The sequence below is a fragment of the Gymnoscopelus microlampas genome, assembly GCF_963454915.1.
Source record: "Gymnoscopelus microlampas genome assembly, chromosome: 14".
NCBI classification, from domain to species: domain Eukaryota; kingdom Metazoa; phylum Chordata; class Actinopteri; order Myctophiformes; family Myctophidae; genus Gymnoscopelus; species Gymnoscopelus microlampas.
In genome coordinates, this window is record NC_139951.1 from 41,968,208 (window position 1) to 41,994,008 (window position 25,801).

At 42.9% G+C, this 25,801-nt stretch overlaps 2 protein-coding genes across 3 annotated transcripts in view; one reads left to right on the forward strand and one right to left on the reverse strand.

Annotated features, from left to right (window-relative positions):
* Positions 1-4,990: 4,990 nt before the first annotated feature.
* socs3b (suppressor of cytokine signaling 3b) lies at positions 4,991-15,888 on the reverse strand. The gene is made up of 3 exons (XM_084078833.1): positions 15,562-15,888; positions 11,095-11,458; positions 4,991-8,128 (listed from the first exon to the last, which is right to left on the reverse strand). The coding sequence occupies exons 2-3, from the start codon at positions 11,215-11,217 to the stop codon at positions 7,553-7,555; spliced, it is 699 nt and encodes a 232-aa protein (XP_083934959.1). The 5' UTR covers positions 11,218-11,458; positions 15,562-15,888; the 3' UTR covers positions 4,991-7,552.
* Positions 15,889-18,066: 2,178 nt separating this feature from the next.
* pgs1 (phosphatidylglycerophosphate synthase 1) overlaps positions 18,067-25,801 on the forward strand; it is a 43,631-nt gene continuing 35,896 nt past the window's right edge. For both annotated transcript variants that reach the window (XM_084079097.1, XM_084079098.1), the window contains exons 1-2: positions 18,067-18,199; positions 25,151-25,355. In XM_084079097.1, coding sequence (XP_083935223.1) covers positions 18,084-18,199; positions 25,151-25,355 — 321 coding nt within the window. In that variant the 5' untranslated portion in view covers positions 18,067-18,083. The remainder of the gene's footprint in view (positions 18,200-25,150; positions 25,356-25,801) is intronic.

A 25,801-nucleotide genomic window follows, 5' to 3' on the forward strand; every position in this document is an offset into this window, starting at 1 on the left:
ACACACACACACACACACACACACACACACACACACACACACACACACACACACACACACACACACACACACACACACACACACACACACACACACACACAGCCTCTCTCTCTCTCTCTCTCTCTCTCTCTCTCTCTCTCTCTCCATAGCTGCAAAGTGTCCTCACTCTGTCCCTCAGGCAGGATGTATAAAACGGCTGCATTCCTTTCCAGTTAGGTCCACCCCAAAGTCAGCTTTCTGCACAGTGACTGCTGTGTGTGTGTGTGTGTGTGTGTGTGTGTGTGTGTTGTGTGTGTGTGTGTGTGTGTGTGTGTGTGTGTGTGTGTGTGTGTGTGTGTGTGTGTGTGTGTGTGTGTGTGTGTGTGTGTGTGTGTGTGTGTGTGTGTGTGGTAGAGAGAGTACTTCTTGTGTGATGTTGTAACCTAAAACAACTCGTCACTTCTCGTAATGTGTCTTTATTATGGCACATCGTCCATAGGATGGATGGCTGCGCAAGCGCACATCCACCAAAATACACCCCCCACTCTTAGTTACCGTCCACCACTGGATAGTAGGCTACATTTACTTGAGTACTGTACTGTACTTAAGTACATTTTTTGAGTTTTTGTTTTTGGTAAGCTGCTAACTTTCACTCCGTTACATTTCAAATAGAAATTCTGTACTTTTCATTTCTAGGAAGGCACTCTTGGGACCCCAAACTTACTAAAATATATTATGAATTAACCACTTAAGCCCTATGTCAAAATACAGTGAAAATATCCGATGTACAAGCTCTCAACGCGTGGCACCATGTTGTCAGCTTGTAGGTCTGCTATTTTCACTGTTTTTGAAAAGTTCCGAAAATGTTGGACAATTTCTAAAATATGTACTTTGTAATTTGTGCTTTTGAATACTTGAGTATTTACTATGTACTACAATACCCCCCCCCCCCCTATCCACTACAGTGATGTCTATGGAATTTACCCACAATGCAGCGAGAGAGGAGAAAATGGAAACTGATGACGAGAGGAGTTTTTATTTTCTTTTGAATGGTGGTTCCTATATGGAGGAGGAGGAGGAGAGCAGTGAATGCATGTAAACCCTGCTGGTATTACACATGGTGGCTGTCGGGTGGAAACCTTGTATGTCCAAAACAACATGTCGCTTTTCAGGAAATGCAATGTAAATGTGCTCCAGTGGATCCAATGCAGTCATTATTTTAGTCACAAGCTCTTGTTATAATACTTTGCATTGGTTTAAATATGTCTAAAACCCACAGACAAGCCCGTACCATTTTCAACCTGGAGTCCGTATTTTGGACATAAAAAAAAGTTTTTAATAACATCAGAAATAGCAGAAAAGGCCAATCTACAAGCTCACATGTAGATTGGGTATTTTCCCCTACTTTTGCACAACAATGTCATACGATGAAGTATAATCTAGTTCTAGGACAGTGTTTCCCAAACAGTGGCTCGGGACCCAAATGTGGGTTGCGGACCCAATTTTATGGGTCGTGAGTAAATATCCCTTTTTTCGTTTCCTACATTTTTTATTATTTAAAGACGGGGTGCCGTGATTTTCAGTGATCCCCCCCCCCCCCCCCAAAACATAATCATCAGGTATTATGGTTATACTTGGAGGAAGATTCTTTTCAAAAAAGTGTACAGAAATTGTTAAAATTATGTTTTTATGTGGACACGCCTCCAGTTCATTAAGTATACCTGGTTCTCACCTTAGCACCTCCTCCACCACCTTAGCACCACCCACCTGTCCTAGTCCCTCCTCCTCCTCATGCCCACACCTGTTGTGATATGATAATGAGGGGGAGGGTATGTTTTTACTATGTCACTAAAGGGCTGTTTTTCTATTGGCACGTTTGACCCTCAAGGTTTCAGCCTCCAGGTAGAAACTCAAAATAGTCATAGAAGACATAAAACACCATAAAAACACCACCAGGGGGCTTAATGAAGTTCTATCAACCTCATAGACACATGAAAAACAGAAAAAGTGCAAACCCATGGCACCACCTCTTTAAAATAATATATATCATATAATAATCACATTTTCTCAGAAATAAAAAACATACCAAGTAGCCTAGGGAAAATACCTGATCTGCAAGCTCGCACCGCGACGTGTTGTGAGCTTGTAGATCGGGTATTTTCACTAGTTTGGGTGAGACATGGGGAGACATCTCATTTCTCTTTTGGGTCTCATACTAAAACGTTTGGGAACCGCTGAACTTGGGCATTCATTTATGGAAAAAATACATGAAAAGATGGAGATACAAGGTTTTCTGTCCGACAGCGTGGACATTCTATAGGCCTGTGTGTGTAGGTCTGCTGTAGGTCCTTCATAAGCTGCCGCCTGCCGAACTGAATAAATAGCTCTTTGTCTGACCCAGGAAAAGACATTTTTTTTTGAATAAATAATCTCTTTGTGGGCCAAGCCTTGATGGAATACAGATATGAAAACAATACGTTGACTGTAACTCTAAGTTATGACCCTCTTCCCGTCAATGTTGACTCTGTCAGTGCATGGGTAAGAAAAAAAAGAAGAGAAAAAAAAGAGAAAAAAAGGAGCGAGGAAATGAGAAGCATGCAAATCAACACACAGTGGAACGTCGTTTCATTTTGTAAAAATAGTGCTCTTTAATATAAATTAATGAAATATCTTAGAAATATAAATATGTGCAAAGTTCCTTTCATTTATTTCTTTTTTTTTTTGTAATGCATTTCTTTATCTTTCTGTTTGTTTGTTCATTTGTTCGTAACTCTTTTCGTTTCAGATATTACAGCTTATAATTGCCAGACTTTGTGGCCAGCCTTTTTGCAGGGCCGTCTTTATAAAAGACACACAAAAAAAACAAAACAATTCACACACACATGTAAGGTCCGTGTTCGGCGCCCGACACATGTAAACAAAAACCCCCGTGGACTGGAATTCGACCAACTGCTGCGTTTCTGAACGTGGCATTTTGTGCGTTCTTTTGCTTCTTGTTGTGGCTGTAGCCTGCACACAGAAAAATAAAGGTGCCAACTGGAACCAAAACTGGTTCTTCAGAGTGATGCCATAGAAGAACCATTTTTGGTTCCAGAAAGAACCTTTCAGACCATTTATTTGAATGGTTCTATAAAGAACCCAAACCCCTTAAAACCGTATAAACTTCATCAACCGGCTGAAATGTGTTTGTCGAAAATAGCAGACCTACAAGCTCACAACGCGTCGCAGGCTTGTAGATCTGCTATTTTCGATGAATGTCTGCCTGTTAAGACATTGAAGAGTTCAAAGGTTCCTCAAAGAACTTTGACAAAAAAAAGGTTCTCTAGAACTAGATGAGGAACATGCCGAACCATTCACTAGATCAAATGGTTCTTTAGTAGTTGATGGTTCTTTGTGGAACCATATAACCTTTTAAAGAACCATTAAGAACCATTATTTTTCTGTGTGTACCGAAAAAAACAAAAAACAATCACTTTTCCCACACTCGCGTTTAGGGTTGGGATCCTTTAGGATTTGAATGATTCCGGTTCCTTAACGATTCCCTCTTAATGGTCCGATTAGATTCCTATATACAGTACCTGTCTACCTCACTGGTTCTCAAAGTGTAGTACATGGGACCCTCTGGGTTTACCTTACAGGTCTGTAACTCTGAGAGTGTACAAATGGAAACAAACGGACCCGTTTTGTACACTCTCAGAGTTATGGTGGTCCTTGAAATTAAAACGTTTGAGAACAACTGGTATAGTAATTGTATAGCAGACGTGAAGTCCACATACCAGCTCTGACAGTGTGACAACACCGGGTAATGGAAACGGTTTCCGAATGTGATGGAACAGAAATTCCGATTCCTCGATCATGGCTCCGGACGGTTCCTTCGGTTCCTCCGGTTTTCCTCTATAATAACTCTATAACTCGCATTGTGAAGTTTTTTTTTGTATGGGCGGTGTGTTCAAAAACACAAATACTACAAGAAGAAAACACCGAAACGCAGCGTTGATCCAGCCCCAAGTCTGAGGTTGTTGTTTTGTTTTTTCTTAAAAAAAAAAAAAAAGGCTTCAGATGTATCACAAAATATGTTACGGGAAGACTTGTGTTTCCCACCACAACAACCCAGAGAGACACACCTTGTTTTGGAGGTAATGAAGGAAGAGAGAAGAAACTCAATATGGGGAATCACATAATTATCACCGGGGTACTTTCCTCACTCGCTTTCCTACATCCTTGTCTCCTTCATGACTGCAGATCACTGTATTATGAGGGAATTGGCAGCAGGGTGAGAGCACTTTCTTTAGTTGAGAGACACGTTACTGAGGCTGACACGTGCACACACACACGCACACGCACACGCACACGCACACGCACACGTACACACACAGCAAAAAAAGTGGGACGTTTTCATACAATCAGTGAAGCGAGGAGACGCAAAGGGGAGCTGATTTATGGAGGATAAGCGGCAGGGCTTGTTTCACATAATCAACCTTGGAACTTCCAGTCCGCCGTTTGTTCCCCTCTTACAGAGATTAATATTATAACATGTATAGGACACTGCTTCTCAAAGTGGGGTCCGGGGACCCTCAGGGGCCATTGAGGGGGTTCCAGGAAGCGTCCCAAGCAAAATGAGTTAACCTATTTTATTATTTCCCCGGCTGTACGGAAATAACTCAATCTACAAGCTCACAACGTGTCGCGATGTGACTTGTTAGCTTGTAGATCGGCTACATATTAGTCACTTTAGACCACTGGATAAAGTGTAAACTAACTATCAGTCAGGCTCTTGTCTGTGAAACCGGCCCTGTTCCAGGTGGCAACCGTCTGACAGTAAAGACGGCTTCACCAGTCTAGGACAGCGATCAAGGTGACCGTTTCTTTTCTTCCCTTGTTTTTTCAAGCTCCTCGGATTCCCCCCCCCCCATCTCTCTCTCTCTCCCCTGCCTTTTCTTAATCCTATTTCCCACTCTCCTTTAGTCCGACCTCTCCTACTCCCTCCCTCCCTCCCTCCCTCCTTGTGGGACTTATTTTAATTCATAAAACATGATTTAGTAAGTTAATGCAATATAACTAAAGCACATGTGCAGTAGCGGCTGGAGCTGCATGGCCTCCCTATACTCTGCCATTGAGAAAACTTAAAAAGACCCCGACGGTGTCAGGTAGGACGTGACCGGTTTACAATGTCAATAAAGTTATTTGAAGCAGACGGCGCACGGGATTGGACACTAACGGCAGATGCGCCGCCATCTTTATTGTAGTCGGGACATCGTTGCAGTTGCGTCTCTCCATCGGGAGAGGGAGACAACGAACGGACATAAAAACGACGGATATAGTAAGCTTTTACAGTGTAGTTCAAGTGGTTCTCAAGAGTTGGGGTCCAGGGGCCCTCGGGGGGTTCAAAATGAACCCTTATGTAACGCCCGGGATTCGAACCCGGGTCTCCCGCGTGGAAAGCCAACATCTTAACCGATAAGCGGTGATTAGGGGAGATATTAAGACTTTCAGGCCATCAGGCTGAGGTTGTGAACCACTCTGTTACACTTACAGGTCTGTAACTCCGAGAGCGTACAAATGGAACCAAATGAAATTAAAATAAAGTTTGAGAGGCACTGGTGTAGTTGGATAATAAAGATTAAGGTCTACTGGTAGTCTTGGTCGTGCGCCAAGGCTTTTGTCTCAGTAACAACGGTCTGCGTTCTGTCACTGTCAAATAATACTGTACCCTGAGTGGAGAGAGAGAGAGAGAGAGAGAGAGAGAGAGAGAGAGAGAGATGGATTAAGGATGGAGTAAGGATGTTTAATTATGATAGAAGATCATAACGTGAATGAAAGGGAGAGGAAGAGACGCTTTTGTAGTTGTCCTCCTCATTGCTGTCGGGTAGAAACCTTGCATGTCCAAAAATAACCGTTACTTCGGGAATGTAAAAAAATGGATCTGATGTAGTTATTATTTAGTCACAAGCTAGTTTTCACTGGTTCAATTATGTGTCAAACCCGACAGACATGACTTAACCACTTTCAACCTGGAGTCCCTATTTATATGGGCATGCCATTACAGGCAGAAATCTGAAATGTTTTATTCAGAAATGTTCAAAAACTTTGAAAACAGACCATCTACGAGCTAACAATGGTTAAACATTGAAAATGCGATGGTTCCTGAGCTTGTAGATCGGCTATTTTCGCTGCTGTAGCGCAACACTGTCATACAGCGAAGTATAGAATAGGGTATTGATTCATGAAAAAAACATGAAAGGATGAAATATGGAGATGCAAGGTTTCTGCCTCCTTTGTTCCAAGCCAAGGCGGACATGAGTGTGTGTGTGTGTGTGTGTGTGTGTGTGTGTGTGTGTGTGTGTGTGTGTGTGTGTGTGTGTGTGTGTGTGTGTGTGTGTGTGTGTGTGTGTGTGTGTGTGTGTGTGTGTGTGTGTGTGTGTGTGTGTCCAGTGTGCGTCTCCAGGCATGATTTGCCCCACACCCTTCTATGAGGCAATGCCGGCTGGGAAGCTGCAGTGGAAATGTGTACGCCACCACAACACACATACTGTATTCTCTCACTCTGTCACTCTCTCTCTCTCGCTCACACACGCGCGCACGCACACACACACACACACACACACACACACACACACACACACACACACACACACACACACACACACACACACACACACTCTCTCTCTCTTACACTCACACAGAGTAGACAAACAAACACTCTCTGCTTCGGGTCCCTCGTTTTGGACTTTTCCCCTATTCCCCCATCGCTCCTCCCTCCCTCTCTCTCCCCCTCTCTCTCCCCCCTCTCTCCCCCTCTCTCTCTCTCTTCTCTAAGCCTCAGTGTTCAGTGCTCTCTTTCTCTCTGTCCACTGATCCAGATTGTTCTAAATGTCAGACCGGAGAACGACCAAAAGGCCAGGCAAGGAGAGGACGAGGATGAGGGGGGAGGGAGGAGGAGGAGAACACAGGATGACAAGTCTAGTAAAGCACACACACAGAGACCTGCAGACCTCACTGTGATGTATTGATCATGCTTTCATTGTCATCGTCAACATCGACCGATCGGGTTAGAAACACCAAAAAAAAGAAAAAGAAAAGAAACTTCTACGAGGCTCCGCTCTGCGTCTGAGCCAATCCAAGGAGGCCATGATGATGACCCCTTGACCTTTGGCTTTCACCTTGCCCCCTCGGGTTGGCTGTTCATTTTCACGATGGGGGGGGGGGGGGGGGGACGAGTGAGGTATCCGTGGTTACCCAGACGAGTCTCCACCGCTTCCCAGATCACGCCACGGTGGCGAATGGGAAGGTCTGGGGGGGGCCGAAGACGAAGACGACCCCCCGCGTGAAAACACACGTCTCTCTCTGGTCCGCTCGGACGTGCGCTTCGTTTTCCGACAACTGACCTCACACACGCGCGCGCCAACCCCGTGGATCCACATCCTATAAGCTTAACCTCTCGGTCAGTTGCCGCCGATGGCCGCCTTCGCCACAGGAAAGCGCACGCAACCCCCGAAGGCTATACTCTCGCCGCCATTGGCTGCCAACTTGTGTTCAACCGGGGAATCCCCTTGTGTGGTTCCTGACTGGTCAGTCATATGGGGGCGTCGTACTCCTCCAGGAAGTCTCTGAGCGTGTTCGGGAGGCCCTCGGCGTGCTGCGGCCCGCCCGCCACGCTGTTGTTCAGCGTCTTCCTGCACAGGTGCTGCAGGGTGGAGAGCGAGGACGAGAGCGGCCGCGTCAGCTCCAGGGGGAGCCGCTCCCCTCCGGTGTGGATCAGGTACACGCTGCTCCCGGCGGGGGCTGCTCCCCTCGCTCCCCCCGCCGCGGCCACGGCCCCCCCTCCCCCTCCGGCTCCGGCACCGGCGCCCCCCGGCCCTTTCCCCATGTAGTGGGCTATGAGTTTGAGCACGCAGTCGAAGCGCGGCGGCTCGTGGGTGCTGCGCGGGTCCGGCTGCAGGAAGAAGAAGCCGCCCTCGCTGTGGACGCGCAGGTTCTTGGTGCCGCGGTCCGTCTGGACGGAGAGCGTGAAGAAGTGGTGGTGGTCCGAGGAGTCGCGCACCAGGAAGGTGCCCGGGGGCTCGCCCCGCAGCAGGGAGCTGGCCTCCCGACCCCCCACGGCGCCCCAGTAGAAGCCGCTCTCCTGGAGCTTACGCAGCACACACATGACCTGGTGAGGAAGTGAAACGAGTACAAGCGTTATTACATACATACCGTCGCTGTCGTTTGTCGTGTGGAAACCTCTAACTGTGTTTTACAGGAAATGGGAAAAAAAGAAGCTGTGTTCTAATGCGTTGGTTCTCAAAGTGGGGTCCGGGGACCCCCAGGGGTCCTTGAGGGAGTTCCAGGGGGTCCCCAGCGAAATGATGGATAGTTAGTAACCAAATTGACCCTTATGGGTCAGTAACTCTGAGAGTGTACAAATGGAACCAAATGGACCCTAACGGGTCCATTTGGTTCCATTTGTACACTCTCAGAGTTAAATTAACATCGATTTTACATTATAAATTGGGGTCGAAGAGATAGAAATGCCATTAAACGGGGGTCCGTAGCCTAATAATGCATGTCAAACTGGGGGTCCTTGAAATCAAAATGGTTGAAAATCACTGCTAGAGCCGTAAAAATCTTCTCTTATGGGGGTCCTTGGCATATCTTATCAAATGGGGGTCCGCGGGCTAATAAGTGTCAATTTGGGGGTCCTTGACATGAAAAAGTTTGAGAACCACTGTTCTAATGGATCCAATGAAGTATTTCATCACAAGCACTTGTTTAATACTTTTCATTGTTTAAATATTCATAAAACCCATTAGACACACTTTCAACCTGGTGTCCAGATTTTGAGCCTAAAAAAGTAGCAAGTGGAGCATTAATTCATGAAAAAACACACCAAAAAAAGTTTAAATATGGACATGGAAATAAGGTTTCTTCCCGACAACAACAACACAACATTTCTGGGTGTGTTTCCATACGCTATATCCTGTGTCTCGGTGTCAGATAAGATTCTCAGAACCTAATCTGGGTCCTGCTCAGCAGGAACTACTAACCCTGGGTTCTGGGAACCCATGGGAGGAGCTAGCTGTGCTGTTGCTCTGGATTGGTCAAGCTGAGGTGATGACCCTGGAACTAGATGCTTGAGCAACACAACAACACCAAAAAAAAATTAAAAGCCCATTTTATACTTTCAGTTTTTTCTTTCCTCAAAAATATCAAAGAGCTTGTAGATCTGCTATTTTCGCTATTTAAAAAATATATATTTTGGGCAGTTTTTGGACACTTTTGACACAAAATAGGGACGCCAGGGTAAGGGTTAGTGTGGTTCAAGTGCATAATAGTGTATCATTTTTTTAAATAACATAACTCCCCATTCAGGGGTTGTTCTGGTTATAAAGGAAACGACAAATTAATCCATCACTTCACGGGTTGTGTAAAGTTTCATGTTATGGAAGGTTTCTGTGTGACCCTTTGTAGACGAAAGGAGCCAATAGAAACTAAAGAGCTCTGCCATAACTTCAGCACACAGCTAGCAACTTCCTCTTCTGCATAATTAATTGGCTCTGTGAATAACTGTAGTCCCGGGTTTCCAGAAGGTGGCATGCTGAACCCTGTTCCGGTTCATTTAGCCAAAGCTTTGTTGTTTGAGTGGCTTGGCAGCAGTAGACACCTAGGGGTGCCATTTGTGTTTCCCGTTCAAATCTGCTGCCGAGCCAATCAAACGAAGCTGTACGGGAAACTGACACGGAATATAGGGAACGGGTGTGCAACCTCCTGGAAACCCGGGTACTGCAGTTATTCCCCCAAGGACCCCCAGGGGTCCTTGGGGGATACCAGGGGGTCCACAGAAAAATGTGTTAATATAGCATCACAATAATTTTATCACTTTAACCATATCTTATACTTTGGCTATTAAAAAATAGCAGATCTACAAGCTCATAGCGTGTCACTTCGTGCCATGCTATGAGCTTGTAGATCTGCTAATTTATTTTTTATCTTTAAAAAGATGATTTTACATTTTGAACTCAAATCTTTGCTTCTGGAGATCCCTGGCACTAAACATTTTTTGATGGGGGTCCGTGACCAAATATATATTAATTTGGGGGTCCATGAAATTAAAAAGTTTGAGAACCAGGAAACTACCTGGAAATACGTCTCTACACGTTTCTGCAGAATCTGCACCTGAAACTTTAGGTTTGTTTTCTTCACCCCAATGTTATAATAGTGATTTACAGCAGATAATATGTTATTTAAACAGATGCTAGGTTCATTGTTTACCTGGTATCCTACAGTTTCAATGGACAGATTATAATTTCTGTAGTACATAGTTTTTAGACTGATGCTAGGTTCTTGGGTTTACCTGGGATCCTAGTTTCTTGAGGCACCTACTACACGGTTTCTCTGCAATCTATGTATGCGATCACCTTGCTTAATGTCAGTCGCTCTGGATGAGAGTGTCTGCTAAATGCCTAAATTGTCAATTGTGAAATGTAACTCTTGGCACGCTGCATGCAGCCTTCCCTGGCACACACGACAGACCATGCGCGAAATGGTGGAGAAAATGGAGAAAAAGTCGGTGGCTGATATATTGCACTTTTACCTTAGCGCTAGGTATGCTCTTAGTTGCTTGTTTGAGAAGAGAATGCACTTAAGACTTCTGGTGATTAGTTTTTTGTCTTGCCTACCTTTGTTGAATGCACTTATTGTAAGTCACTTTGGATAAAATGACGTATAATGTAATGTAATGTAAGTCCCCTGGACTTTTTTGAGTTATCCTATTATAGTTCACCCCCAAAATGACTTTCTTTCTATCGATTAGTCTCCCCATGGGAACTTGAATTCATGGATATTTTTTTTGTTTTTGTCGCATTCCTAAGCCAATAATTTGATGACCGTTCCGGTAGGAGACACAAAGGAGACTCTTTGTGTCTCCTACCGGAACTGCTGCCGGTCATCAAATTATTGGCTTAGGAATGCGACAAAAACTAAAAACTATCCATGAATTCAAGTCTCTATATGGGGTGACTAATCGATAGAACAAAAAAAAGTCATTTTGGGGGTGAACTATGTCTGACTGTACCACATGCTGTTTTTATTTTTGACTAATAAAGTATTCAATCAACCAATCGATCAAAAGCGACTGACCTGTTGGTAGTGTGCGTGGGAGCTGAAGGGCTTGTAGCGGTGGGGGTTGAAGCCAGAGGAGGCCGCCCCCCCCTGCCCGTGTCCGCTGCCACCGCCCTCCGGGGGGGTCGAGCTGCTGCTCATGGCCGCTGCCGCCTGGCTGCCGTGTTGTCGGCCGCGGCGCGTCGTCACCGCGTCGTCGCCATGACGCCGGCGGTGGCCCCCTGCCCCCGCCGCCTGAGGGGGGTCCGGGGGCAGGGGGCCCGCCGAGAGGGGAGAGGAGGAGGAGGGGAGAGGCGGATTCACACACCGGGTCCAGGGTCCCGGGGGAGAGGAGTCTGATGCATCCAGAGAGGGGCTGGGAGAGACCACCGCCTATGCACCGCTGCAGAGACACAACATGGGGGGGGGGGCATTGCATTAGAGCGGGGGTCTTCAACGTTTTTCAGGCCAAGGACCCCCTAGCTGAGAGAGAGAGATGAAGCAGGGACCCCCTCTATATTGTATAACATTGTCTTTTTCAGATGAAACTTGTTTTTTCCCTCTACGACTATACCTCTTTGCCAAAAATAGCCGACATACAAGCTCACAACGCCTCGCAGTGCGAGGCGTTGTGAGCTTGTAGATCTGCTATTTTTGGCTAAAGTTCTCCTCAGAAAAGGGATGCTAAGGGTTCAAGTCGTTGATGTAATTTAAAAAACATCCTATCACACAAAGATTTGGCGGCCCCCCTGTAGTAACTCTGAGGACCCCCTAGGGGTCCCGGACCCCCTGTTGAAGACCCCTGCATTAGAGCATGTGGTTCTCAACCTTTTCAGGCCCCCCCAAATAATCCTATCTGAACTGGACCACCCCCCCCCCCCTGACAAACACTAACATGACAAAAAAAACATTTTTTTTTCAAGATTTTTCAAAAATAGCAGATCTACAAGCTCATAGATCTCGGTACCGCGCTATGAGCTTGTATATCTGCTATTTTTGAATAGCCAAATAAATCTAAAGTGACACAGATGCGTTCCAGGTTAAGGCTGTTCAAAAATAGCAGATGTACAAGCTGCCATTTTTGAAAATAAAAGTAAAATTTAATTTAATTAAAAAAATGTTTTTAACACAAATCTTCTCTTCTGGGGGTCCCACCCCTCCCTCCCCAGGGCACAAATATTTTCATATTTGTTCAGGCTTAAAGAGGTCAAAACAGCCGGCTCAAAGCTACATGAGCAAACATGACTGTGTGTAGACCACAAAATGTGTGACATCTAATATGCATTGTATCTCTCAGATGGTGTGTGTAGGCTATAAGCACTGATTACAAACAGGACTTTTGTGTTTATTTAGCCTTCTGGCTGGACTTTAAACCAACATGGCAACGCATATAGGCTATGGTTTCTCTCTCTCTCTCTCTCTCTCTCTCTCTCTCTCTCTCTCTCTCTCTCTCTCTCTCTCTCTCTCTCTCTTTCTCTCTCTCTCTCTCTCTCTCTCTCTCTCTCTCTCTCTCTCTCTCTCTCTCTCTCTCTCCCTCTCTCAGCATAATTCATCATTCATGTGAAGTGCAATTATCTCAATGATGATGAATGCACACACGGCCCGGTAAAGCGAGCGAGCTGGTGGTGGGGGTTATATTAAGATATAGCAAATTTAAACAAATTCTTCATGGTTCATGGTCTGGGGTCTGGTGGTGGTGGCGGCGTGTGCCTGTCTGCAATGGTGTAAAGTAACTAAGTATATTTCCAATTTTCAATACTTTTACATCTACTCCACTACATCTCGGATCCAAATGCTGTACTTTTACTCCACTACATTTATTTGAACACTTTAGTTACTAGTTACTGTGTAGATTTTGATTATTATTACAAAACATATACATACCCACTTCAGCTCTATATACATTTCGGCCATTTGAAAATAGCAGATCTACAAGCTCACAATGCGTGCGATGCGAGGCATTGTGAGCTTGTAGATCTGCTATTTTACATTTAAAAACTTGAAATGGGACATTCTGCATAATGAGTACTTTCTACTTTTGGTAGGCCTACTTTAAGTACATTTGTATACCAAATACTTTTGTACTTTTACTCAAGTACATTTTTAATTTGACTTGTAATAGAGTATTTATAAATTGTAATATCGTTACTTTTACTTAAATAAAAAAAAAAATAGTATTTTTTTCCACCACTGCCTGTCCCGTCCTGCAGCCCGGATTGGAGCAGGCACTGAGCAGCCAGACAGCAACTAGATCCTGATTGCTTTCAATTGTCTTCGATCGCGCGTCCCGCAAGGGAATTCTGGAACGGGGTCATTGTGAATGAGTCCAGCGCGCTTTTTCCTCCTCCTCTCTCTCTCTCTCTCTCTCTCTCTCTCTCTCTCTCTCTCTCTCTCTCTCTCCCTCTCCCTCTCTCTCCCCCTCTCTCTCTCTCCTCTTTCAATAAATAACCCCCATTCCCATTCACTCCCGTCACAGAGCAGAGGCCCCGGCGTCTCCAGTTTCATTCTGAATAGCATGTCCCGTCCTGCTCTGCATACTAGTCTACGGTCGAATACCAAAAACACTCGCCCCAAAACACACTCGCCTCGGTCGCCACCAGGTATTCCTGAACCGTAACCTCAGTAAAACTATGCCTAAACCTAACCTTATTCCTAAACCTAACCTCAGTAAAACTATGCCTAAACCTAACCTTATTCCTAAACCTAATCTCAGTAAAACTATGCCTAAACCTAACCTTATTCCTAAACCTAACCTCAGTAAAACTATGCCTAAACCTAACCTTGTTCCTAAGTAAACTCAGTAAAACTATGCCTATTAAACTTAACCTTATTCCTAAACTTAACCTCAGTAAAACTATGCTTAACATTAAACGTATTCCTAACCTTACATCCTCAGTAAAACAAATAGATAAGAGAATACAAGAACCGCTGGGGACAACCGGTCCGCGGAAAAAAATGGGGGCGAGTGTGTTTTGGGGCGAGGCTTCCGGTTACCGTCTGGGTCTAATCGCGTCGCTGTTGCTCCAACAGGCTACACACACACACACACACACACACACACACACACACTCACAGCTAAATCCTCAGCGTTATTATTACGTGTCCATTTATATAACTCGCTACTAATGTAGCCTAAAATGTAATCAAATAGCCCACGGGTCCATTTGGTGACATTGTAGCCTACATTCTCGGAGTTAAACCAAACCATACATGCAGCTTATATACACAGAAGCGGGGCTTATAGGCTCCGTTCACACTGGCAGCTACAAAGATACAAAAGCTACACCGCATATATTTGTAGATGTGTATCTTTGTAGCTGAAGTTGAAACCAGCTCAACTTTTGTTGTAGCCGCTGTAAACGTCGGATGTATCTTTGTATCTTCATCTTCATGTCGCTGGCTACGAATGGTATAGCCTGTAGCTTTGTAGCTGCCGGTGTGAACGCGGTTACGAGAGGCGCCATAATAATAATAATAATAATAATAACGGGACTCTCAATGCCGCGCAGGCATTCGCCTCCTGTTGACGCCATTCTTCTGTTCTATCTCTTCTCTATTGTCTAGGGTCTAACATTGTATATTACTAGAAATACACGTATAATAGACCATTAACTACCTACTGTCTACGGACCAATGCAAAGGCTCAAGGCTGTGTGTGTAGAGTGTGTTTGAAACATAGACTGTAAAAACGGTTTGAACACATGCACACCGACCGTGGCTATAGTAATATACATATTTAGATATATACAAATATCTAGGTCTTCAACAGGGGGTCCGGGACCCCTAGGGGGTCCTCAGAGTTACAGTTACTACAGGGGGTCCGCCAAATCTTTGTGATATGATTTCTTTTTTATACATTAACCACTTGAACCCTAGCATCCCTTTTCCGAGGAGAACTTTAGCCAAAAATAGCAGATCTACAAGCTCACAATGCCTAGCGCTGTGAGGCGTTGTGAGCTTGTAGATCGGCTATTTTTGGCAAAGAGTTATAGGTGTAGAGGGAAAAAAGAGCAGCAAACGCTTATCTGAAACACAATTTTATGCAATATAGAGGGGGTCCCTGCTTCATCTCTCTCTCAGCTAGGGGGTCCTTGGCCTGAAAACGTTGAAGACCCCTGATCTAGGGTCTGAAATTGTATATCATATTACATATACACGTATATATGCCATTAACCTACTTTCTAGGACCAATGCAAAGGTTCAAGTCTGTGTGTGCAGAGTGTGTTTGAACCGGTTTGAACACATGCACACCGACCGTGGCTGCACTGCGCCGCAGCCAAGCGCACACACTCAACACTAAATAATATATTCTCCACAAATATATATATTTTTTAAACCTGAACTAACATTTCACCATCAATGCAAACATTTATTAACAATTTGTCTTGAATTGATGATGCGATCTACGGTCTAAAAATATAACGATCCTCTGCAATGCCTTGATGATTTGCATGCATTTTGTATTGTATTAAAGCGGGCTTATTTGCTCCTTATTATAACGCTTACCTTGTAGAATGTGCACCCTATCCTGTGTCCTGTGGACTGGGGGGATAAGGTGTCCGAACTCCCCACAAGTAGCACCAGGCCTGTATAGATGATTAAGTCAGTCATTAAAAAATCCAGAATGTGGGTCCCTGGCGTGGGCTTTCTGTTCCTGTGTGTGTCCTGTGGAATGTGTGGCTGATATTGTGTTCCTCTCCTTCTCCGCGTGTGTGTGTGTGTGTGTGTGTGTGTGTGTGTGTGTGTGTGTGTGTGTGTGTGTGTGTGTGTGTGTGCGTGCGCGTGTGTGTGTGTGTGTGTGTGTGTGTGTGTGTGTGTGTGTGTGCGTATGTGTTGTTGGCTTTACGGTAGGCTGTTCCTCCGGCCAGTATAAAAACCCCGATGTTCGTAAGAGCTCCGCCTTTCCCCGTTCAGAAGGCTCTTCCAGTAAACACACACACACGCACGCACACACGCACGCACGCACACACGCATGCTCTCTCTCCCCCTCCCTCCCTCCCTCTCTCTCTCTCTCTCTCTCTCTCTCTCTCTCTCTCTCTCTCTCTCTCTCTCTCTCTCTCTCTCTCACACACACACACACACACACACACACACACACACACACACACACACACACACACACACACACACACACACACACACACACACACACACACACACACACACACACACACACACACACGTATGCACGCACGCTCTTGGCAGATTGCCAATAAATAATCAGTGTGACCTTTAGCGGACTGTTTCCTGGTATTGGTGGGTTGTGGGTTCCCTTCTCTTCTCGACAAGGTGAAAAAGTTAAAAGCAGAACATCATTATTCATGGCAGAAATACAGAATATAATTTATTGACGACATCATGGGGCTGAATGATGACGGCATACCACGTTTACACGCAAACCACACGAATATAGGGCCAAATGCAACTATAATAGCTAGTATGGAAGTCCATATAGGTCCAAAAAAATAAAAATAAATACCACAATTAAATAAATAGAAAACGCAATGAAATAAAACACATAATGCAATAAATAAATACATGTATTTTATTTTTTTATTTTTAATTGCATGTTTTATTTATATCATCATTATTTATTTCATTGTGGTATTTCTTTTTACATTTTTGTACCTATTGACTTCCATAAGCTAGTGCAAGCAGCCCACTTTATTACACTTTATACTCATTTATTATGCCAGTACTTTGGGTGACAAGAAAGCCACCATTGACTTATAATCATACTATTCAAAATACACTTTAATGATAGAGGTAACTACTCTATCTAAGTTGCTTAATGCTTTTTTTATGTTAAACTGCACTTTTCATTTGTTCACGTTTTGGCACATATTGTCTTGTTTTTGTTCTGTCATTTCATTCGATTTTTTTGTATATATAAAGCAATAATAATAATGGTAATAATAATAATAATAACAATTTAATAATAATATTAATAATAATTATGATTTGCTGTTCAATCCTTTTCAATCACTTTCATTAACATCGTATATTTTACTATGTACAGTAATGTTATTACTGTAATAATTATAGTAGCTGACTTGACTGCAGAATTTTTAGATATGATCATTTACTTCAGAATTCAGCCACGAGAGGTCGCACTTAACTCCTTTCGATCAACGATAGTAAGTAAATTGAGTTTTAATGATAAAATATAGATTAAAAAGAGTATTAAAAACGTGTTTGTTAATAATAAAAATAATAATAATAATAACAACAATAATAACAATAATAATAATAATGGTAATGATAATAATAATAATAATAATAATAATAATAATAATAATAATAATAATAATAATAATAATAATAATAATAATAAAGTGTACATGTTCACAGAAGAGTTAAATATTCAGTGGTGGAAAAAGTACTCACATTATCTACTTTAAGTAAAGTATTGATTGATTGATTGATTGATTGAATACTTTATTTAGAAGTTTGCATAAAAAAAAAGCACATGGAAGTACAGTTCACAATACAAGGTCAACTAAATAGGATTGAAAAAGCCCAGAAAAGCCGCAAGGGCTCGTTTCAAATGGGGTCCTCAAAAACAGACTGGCCATTGTGGGGGTCGAACCCACGACCTTGGCGTTATTAGCACCACGCTCTAACCAACTGAGCTAAACGGCCTTGCTATAGCAATGATGTAATTTAGAATTAGACCATTACAAGTAAAACTCTATAATTGTAAGTTGAGTAAAAGTACAAAAGCATTTTACTCAAGTACGTTTTCAATTCCGGACTTTTACCTGTAACAGAGTATTTCTACATTGCAGTATTGATACTTAAGTAAAAAATGTGAGTACTTTTCCCATCACTGACCTGTTGATAAAGTTGTGTATTCAAACTGCTGCCTGACTGCTGCTGCTGGTCAGTGTTGCCATGTTGACTTATTATAAGCGATTTGGGGCTATTTTCAAATAGCTGATTGCATCTTTTGGGCTTGTTTTCCTAGACCCTGGTTGCTTATCTCTCTCACAAAACCTGGCAACCCTGCGCTGCTGATAGCAGCAACAATGGCGGCTCCCATGTCGTGGAGGAGGCTGGTGTCCTCCGTGTACACACCTGCCATCGCCGGGGTCTTCACCCGAATATCTGACAGGTTATTCGGGTTACGGGACAGGAGGAGAGGGTAAGGAATGACTTAGATCCAGAGCAGATCAGAGAAACACCACATAAATGGCGTCCATGGGCTTGTTTACTGTCCAGCCCTGAGACATGACTGTCACACCATGACAGTCATGACGAAACTTCAACCTGTTCTTTTCAGTTTCTCCATTTACGGCCCGTACATCTACATAAACTTTCAGATTTCAAATCTAAAGTATTGTCCCCATGGCCACGGATGTTAAAATTATGTACAGGTCCTCAGAAATACACGTATCTTCCGTATTGTTCAATAAAAAGCATTTTAATCCGATCGGCGGGCATTTTCTCAGAGTGTTATAATGTATCAGAGTGCAATACCCCTCCCAACCAATAGGGTCGCGTAGTTGAAAGCATGGGGAAATAATTGAAGAAAATGGTCACCGATCGGATTAAAATGCTTTTTATTGAACAATACGGAAGATACGGGTACTTCTGTGGTCCCGAGTAGAATTGTAACATCTGTGGCCATGGGGTAAGCACTTCATAGTTTAAATCTGAACGTTATTGTAGATGTACGGGCTGTAAATGGAGAAAGTGCAAACACCAAGTTGAAGTTCTGCCATGACGCTCGTGACGGACTAGCGTCGTGTGATCCATGGCTAGTCTGTCACCCTGCATCTCTCCTGTTTACGAAGAAACAAAATAATTAATTACACAGTACCTCAACAACCATATCTATTATATACATTTTTATATTTTAGGCTCAGTTCATGTAATATCTGGATGCTATGTCGGTGTAATTCATGTTTTCCCCCCATTCATTTTGCAGCAGTTGGCCTGGTTCATCATGTTACATAATTGCTGTAACATTGTGTTCTGACTGCAAGGCATGTTCCCATAGTACACTACACACCTTGCAGTGGTGGTAAAAGTACTCAAATTATTTCTTAAGTAAAACTATCAATACTGCAATGTAGAAGTACTCTGTTACAAGTAAAAGTCTGGACTTCAAAATGTACTTGAGCAAAAGTACAAAAGTATTGGCATCAAAATGTACTCAAAGTACCAAAAGTAAAACTATGCAGACTGTCCCATTTCAAGTTTTCAAATCTCTTGACAATAGCAGATCTATCAGGTAATGTATGTTTTGTAATACTAATCAAAATCTACAATGTATAGTATCTAAAGTTTTCCAATAATTGTAGTGGAGTAAAAAGCACAATATATATATATATATATATATTTTGTAATAACATTTTTTATTTACTTTTTCTTTTTTCACAGAAAGTTGTGGCATAATTGTATTCAAATAAACAAACTGGAATGATATAAATTCAAGACATAATACAAAGAGAACGAACAAAAACACAAACAACTAAACACAAAACAATAACACATAAAAGGGAGGGCAAGCGGCATACTACAATGACCATACGACTATAGATACACACGCAGTTAAACATTCATATAAAATGAAACACACAAAGCACATCAAAAGGCAAATTGTAAGAGTACAACCGGGGCTTTCCAATCCATAGAATCACTTCCCTTACAAATCAAAAAGCACAATATTTGACTCTGTGGTGGTTCTCAAGTAAAAGATATAAACATTTTGAAATACAGTAAATTAAAGGTACCTCAAAATTGTACTTAAGTAAATGTGCTCAGTTACTTTCCACCCCTGACACCTTAACCCATTGATACCTGGAACGCATCTGTGTCACTTTTTCATTTGAGCTAAAAAGCATTATTTTACACTTTGGCTATTCAAAAATAGCAGATATACAAGCTCATAGCCGCGCTACGAGCTTGTAGATCTGCTATTTTTGAAAAATCGTGAAAATGTGTGCAAATCTTTGAAATCTATTCTTTTAAAGCAAACATTTTTGTCTGAAATCTTTGCTTCTGGGGGTCCCTGGAACAAATGTTTTGAGATAGGGGTCGCGGCCAAATACATATAATTTTTGGGGGTCCTTGACATGCAAAAGTTTGAGCACCACTGATATAGAAACATACGTTTTTCAGTAAACTGTTGGGATTTAGAAGACATTTGTAGAATCGGCTTCAGGTCTTAAAAGGGTTTAGCCCTAGCTCTCTCCCCAGTGCACTTATTATTATGATATAACTTGTCCTTTTCAAACCCCTCTCAATATGCCAATTATCTTCCCGTTATATGCTCTCCCAAGCTTATTATCTCTAAAGAACAGAACACTGTGTTATAGTACTCACCTGAGCTCAATTTAATCTGGGAATAGCCTACTTGTATGGCATCATGTAACATGGAAATTGACTGTTGTGCGTTGGTAGATTGGCCTCTGGGCATGGTTGCTTTATAAGCGACACGGATCACTTAACCACAGATTTAAGTTTCATATCCGCTCAATTAGCGTGGACAAACTTTAGACATAAATGACAAGCCCTGCAGGCAAATCTGGCTGTGATTCTGTAGCGGTTGGTGGTGGATATATGGAATAAATAAATGACGCTCGTCCCAAAACAAGCTCGCCCTGGTTCAAATCCGATAACCTTGGAACGGTCGCCACCAGGTATTCCTAAACGTAAACTCAGTAAAACTATGGCTAATCCTGACCTTATTCCTAACCTTAACCTCAGCAATACAAGAATACAAGAACCGCTGGGGGGCGAGTGTGTTTTGGGGCGAGTCTTCCGGTTAGCGATGTATGTAAAGGCGTGATTGATACTAAAAATAGCAGATCTATAAGCTCACAGCGCGTGAAAATCAGCCATTAAGTGAGATGCAATGCCTTTTAAAGGAAGTGCAATTAGAGATGTTATGTCCATCACATGGTTTAAATCAAATCATCAGACCAATGGAATCCGGTGCGCGCACACACACACACACACACACACACACACACACACACACACACACACACACACACACACACTACAATGACGTACTGAATAGTTCTTCTGTTATAAACACATCTAGCCTTACTTTATTCACTTAGTCTCCATTTCTCTGCAAAATTCCCTTTTCTTGGCACCCTAGAACAGTGGTTCTCAACCTGTGGGCCGGGACTCCCAGGGGGGTCCCCACATGATTTGGGGGGGGGGGGGGGTCCCTAGATGACAGTAAAGAGACCTTTTCAATACTTAAACAATTAAAGAAAAAAGACCACTACTGCATCAAAGATAATCAACAGACTTGTAACAGAGAGAGGTCCTCTGTTACTTCTGCTTGTAACCCTTACTTATTGAATGACATCTGCACAGCACATTTGCACTTTTATTAATTTGCACAGTTTACCTTAGTGCAATATGGAGAGAGCCATATCATTATTTTTGTAGTTCATAGAGATTTGTCATGTATTTATGTGGGTTAAATGTATAGGTATTACTGTATTTATTAAGGTTTTAGACTTAGAATACACCCCTTGTAATGGAGCAGTCCAGGCTCATTAGCTGCAGCTTGGTTTAATATTTTATTTTCACTCATAACTGGCCAGCCTGCGTTTTTTTAAACAGTGCTCTTATCATTCTACCATCAATCACCCTCTATCTTTAGCTAGTTAGCCAGTAGATCTTTGACCCTTTGGGGTCAGGTAGGAAGCCTAGTACCTTGCATAAGGTTACCGTCATTACCGCCAACCTTTGTAGTTTGCAATGATGACTGCAATAAAACTCATGATGGGGTTTAGCCCAAGCTATGAACACAAGGAAGCCATGGTGCAACAGTTAATTATTTAATTGGTTATAAAAACGTATCGATAATCGATCATTTAATAAAAATAATTAATTAATAATCAACTCCTGTTTTTGGCACGTCATCATTATAGGTGAAAAGTTTCAATAAAGTAAAAAAAGAAAAGAAAAACAATGTATATTGGCTTTCTTGGCCTATTTCTGCACAACACAGTTGCACGACAAAGTATAAAACAACACTTAAGTGGTTATTATAGATTTGTTGATATATATATATATATATATATATATATATATATATATATATAAATACAAATATAACATGCTTCTCTGCGCCAGCGGTCCAGGCACCGAGGCTGAATGTAGCCTGACAGCGTGTCGCGGGTTCGAGTCCCGATCCCGACGGCCTTTGCAGCATGTCACTCCCCATCTCTCTCTCTCCCCATTTCCTGTCGGCCTACTACTGTCCTGTCAATAAAGGCATTAAAAAACATAGACGTATAAAGGTAGACACCTGCGGCTCTGAGGCGTCGGTATCTCGGGCGGCATTTTGGAGAAGGCAAGCTTCCTGACTACTGGCCAATCCCAGCACATCTTTTCTGGGACTTGTCAGAATCTAGTTGTATAAAAATATAACGGGATGTTTTTATACGACTAGATTCTGACAAGTCCCGGAAAAGACGCGAACAATGAACTGCAGAGGCCAATGAGGTATCTAGGTTTCTATATCTATGATAAAAAAAGAAAGAGAAAAAAAACACGCTTCTTGATTATAAGATTAATTGGAAAAGTAATACATAGAATAATCACTAAGAAGATGATAATTGATAGTTGCAGCCCGATAAGAAAGTCGTCTTTGCAGCAGTTATAAAACGATGCATCGTCACGTTTACTGCATGTGATTTGATTGGAAAAGAGCCCTTAAAACCACCGTGAAATCCCCCTTCCTTCCACATGTCGATGCAAGAGCTCCAGCGAGGCATCGTCTCATTGTCCTAGACTAGAGCCTCCAGGGGCGTGTGTGTGTTGTTTGAACTGGGTTCAATGTTTTTGTCTCTCCCCTGATGGTTTCACTCAGACAGTTTCTTTAAGCTGTTGTTTTGCTCCTATTGTTCCTCCTCGAACCCGAACTCTGTGTCCCCAGACTGTCAACACTAGCCAGCCAGTGATGGAAGAAGTACTTAAGTAAACATATCAATACCCTATTGTAGAAATAGTCTGTTACAAGTACAAGTTCGGGCATTCAAAATTTCCTTGAGTAAAAGTACAAAACGTCCTATTTCATAAGTTTTCAAATGTATAAAACTATAAAAAATCCTTTGAAAATAGCAGATCTAAATTACAGCAGCGCCTATGAAGACAAAAGAATGCAACACAATGAATTCTGACTGCATGTGCGTATGTGTACTTATTTTATTTTATTTGACTATACTTATGAGGGCCAGATGTCCCCACAAGTACAGTAGAATTTGAGAACATTGAGACATTGTGAGGAAAAGTTTCCTGGTCCTCACTAGAGAAATGTTATTTTATGCTTGCAAATATTTGTGGAGTTAGGCTTACACATTTAGGAAAAGAGTCAGGTTAGGAATAGCTGTTTTGCGTGTTCGGTTAAGGGTTTGAGGAGGCTCTGGTGTGGTCACCCCGAAAATAGCCGATCTACGAGCTTGTGAGCTTGTAGATCGGCCATTTTGGTGTGCGACACAGGAGCGCAACTGAGTATAACTCAGGCTTTTAGGGTTAAACATTTTGATGTCCTCCTCAAGTACAGTAATACAAAGTGTGTGTGTGTGTGTGTGTGTGTGTGTGTGTGTGTGTGTGTGTGTGTGTGTGTGTGTGTGTGTGTGTGTGTGTGTGTGTGTGTGTGTGTGTGTGTGTGTGTGTGTGTGTGTGTGTGTGTGTGTGTGTGTGTGTGTGAGAGCATCTGGGAACCCATTGGCAAAAAATCACAGTCTCGCCTGAGGTTCCAGCTCCATCCTACTTCATTTAATGTGGTGGCAGAGTCAGACTTGGTGTGACGGATGCGGCAGAGAGAAATAAAAGGGGAAGAAATTGGGGTGAATTGAAGGTCACTAGACAGAAGCCACACACACACACACACACACACACACACACACACACACACACACACACACACACACACACACACACACACAGACATTAATCATCAAAACCATATGTATTTTGTGGTCGTTGGCCTGGGTTTCTTTTTGTTATTCACTTGATAGATGAATCGATTATGAAAGTAATTAGTTAGTTCCTTACTCTGTTGCTTGATTAAATAACCACTGGAGAGACCCTACAGTATTTTATTTCACCGCACAACACCATTGTACGATGAAGTATATACTTCATCGTGCAAATTCCACAGTTTGTTTAAGTTTTAGAATATTTTTGGGAGCTTGTAGATCTTCTTTTAAAAATCCATTGGAAAATATTTTCCTATAATGACATGCTCAAAAATAGGGATGCCACGTTGTAAATGGTTTAAAAAGAAATCCAACGACTGTGTGAGTGGGATGACTGAGGTAGCGCTTCGTTTCCCCTTCATCCCGCTGGCTCTGCCGGCCGGGGCGCATGCCATTGTTGGACTGCGATGTCGCCGGTTCAAATCTGCATCACAAGCTGTTGTCACGTGCATCTCATGGCGCCACTTTTACGATCTCTAGTCTCGTGACGGTGTTCTATTTGAAGACTAAAATCTGCGTGCTCAGCAGGTGTGCTGTCAGGTAACAGGAGTGTATTCTTTACTCTGTGCCAATAGGATACAGAAATGACATCAAAAAACAATTGTGTCAGGGTTCCCACGGTCATGACATTCCTGGAAATATTTATAGAATTAGAAAAATGTTTTCCAGGCGTGGAAAAGGTTTGGAATGAATCAAATGTTTTGGATATATATGGTTTTGGCCAAAACTAAATATATGTAACATGGTACAGTTTAGTGCTGCACTGCACGAGCTGAGCGACCTACCCTTAATTTATACAGGACGTCACGTGACGAAAAGAATAGATCGACAAGCTAACAACGCGCTGCACTGTGATATGTTGTGAGCTTGTAGATCTGTTATGTTTTTTCACGTGTCCCCTTCACTTGAGTCTATCTTGGGACATTGATAACACACTGGAGTAAGAGCCTCCTTATTGCACCATATGAGTGAACCAATCTACAAGCTCACTAAGCGTCGCGTTGTGAGCGTGTAGATCGTCTATTTTCAACTGGCAGTATATACTGTATGTTGAAGTGCTCTTGGTCTTGGCCCCTTCTTTTGGGCTTGTTTTCATGAACCAGGTTGCTTATTTCTCACTGGCCACTGGTCTCTTCCAGGTCCTCAGTGCTGCTGCTGGCCCCCCTCCTGGCGGAGTCGGACCCGGCCCCTCTTCACATCTCCAGGCCCACCGGGACCCAGGGAGCGGATGGCAGCCTCCACGCCCGCTTCAGCTGGATGGCGGAGCACGTCCCCGCCTTCAGGGTGCCAGGCACCCACGTGCACATCCTCACCTCTCCTGACCAGTTTTACCAGGCTATGAAGGTCTGGTGTTGTGTATATATAATTCAAATTGTGTTGTGTCCTGCCTAGAGCGATAGAAATGTATTTGTTGACACATGTCGAGGCCTTAACAACAACAGCATTTAGGCAGGAAGTCAACCTTTGCTTCACACATCATAGGTCATGTGTGTCCTCGAAACCATGGCATTGTAGCAAACAGTTCCAGAGTGTCTGTAACAGATAAAAGAGTCTTGTCAAAACAAGCTCCCCAAAGCTTGGTCTATGGTCACCATAGATGTCCACTTAATTGAGTCATGGGCGGGGTGAGAGAGTGACACAGTAATTCATTTTGGTGGGGGGGTATTTGTTTTTCCAAAATAGTAGAAATAGCAGACAATAATTGATTGTTCTTGCAGCCTTAAGAAAGAGAGGGAAGGAGGGATAGAGAGAGCCAAAAGCTGACAGCACAATAACCCCAGCAACACTGG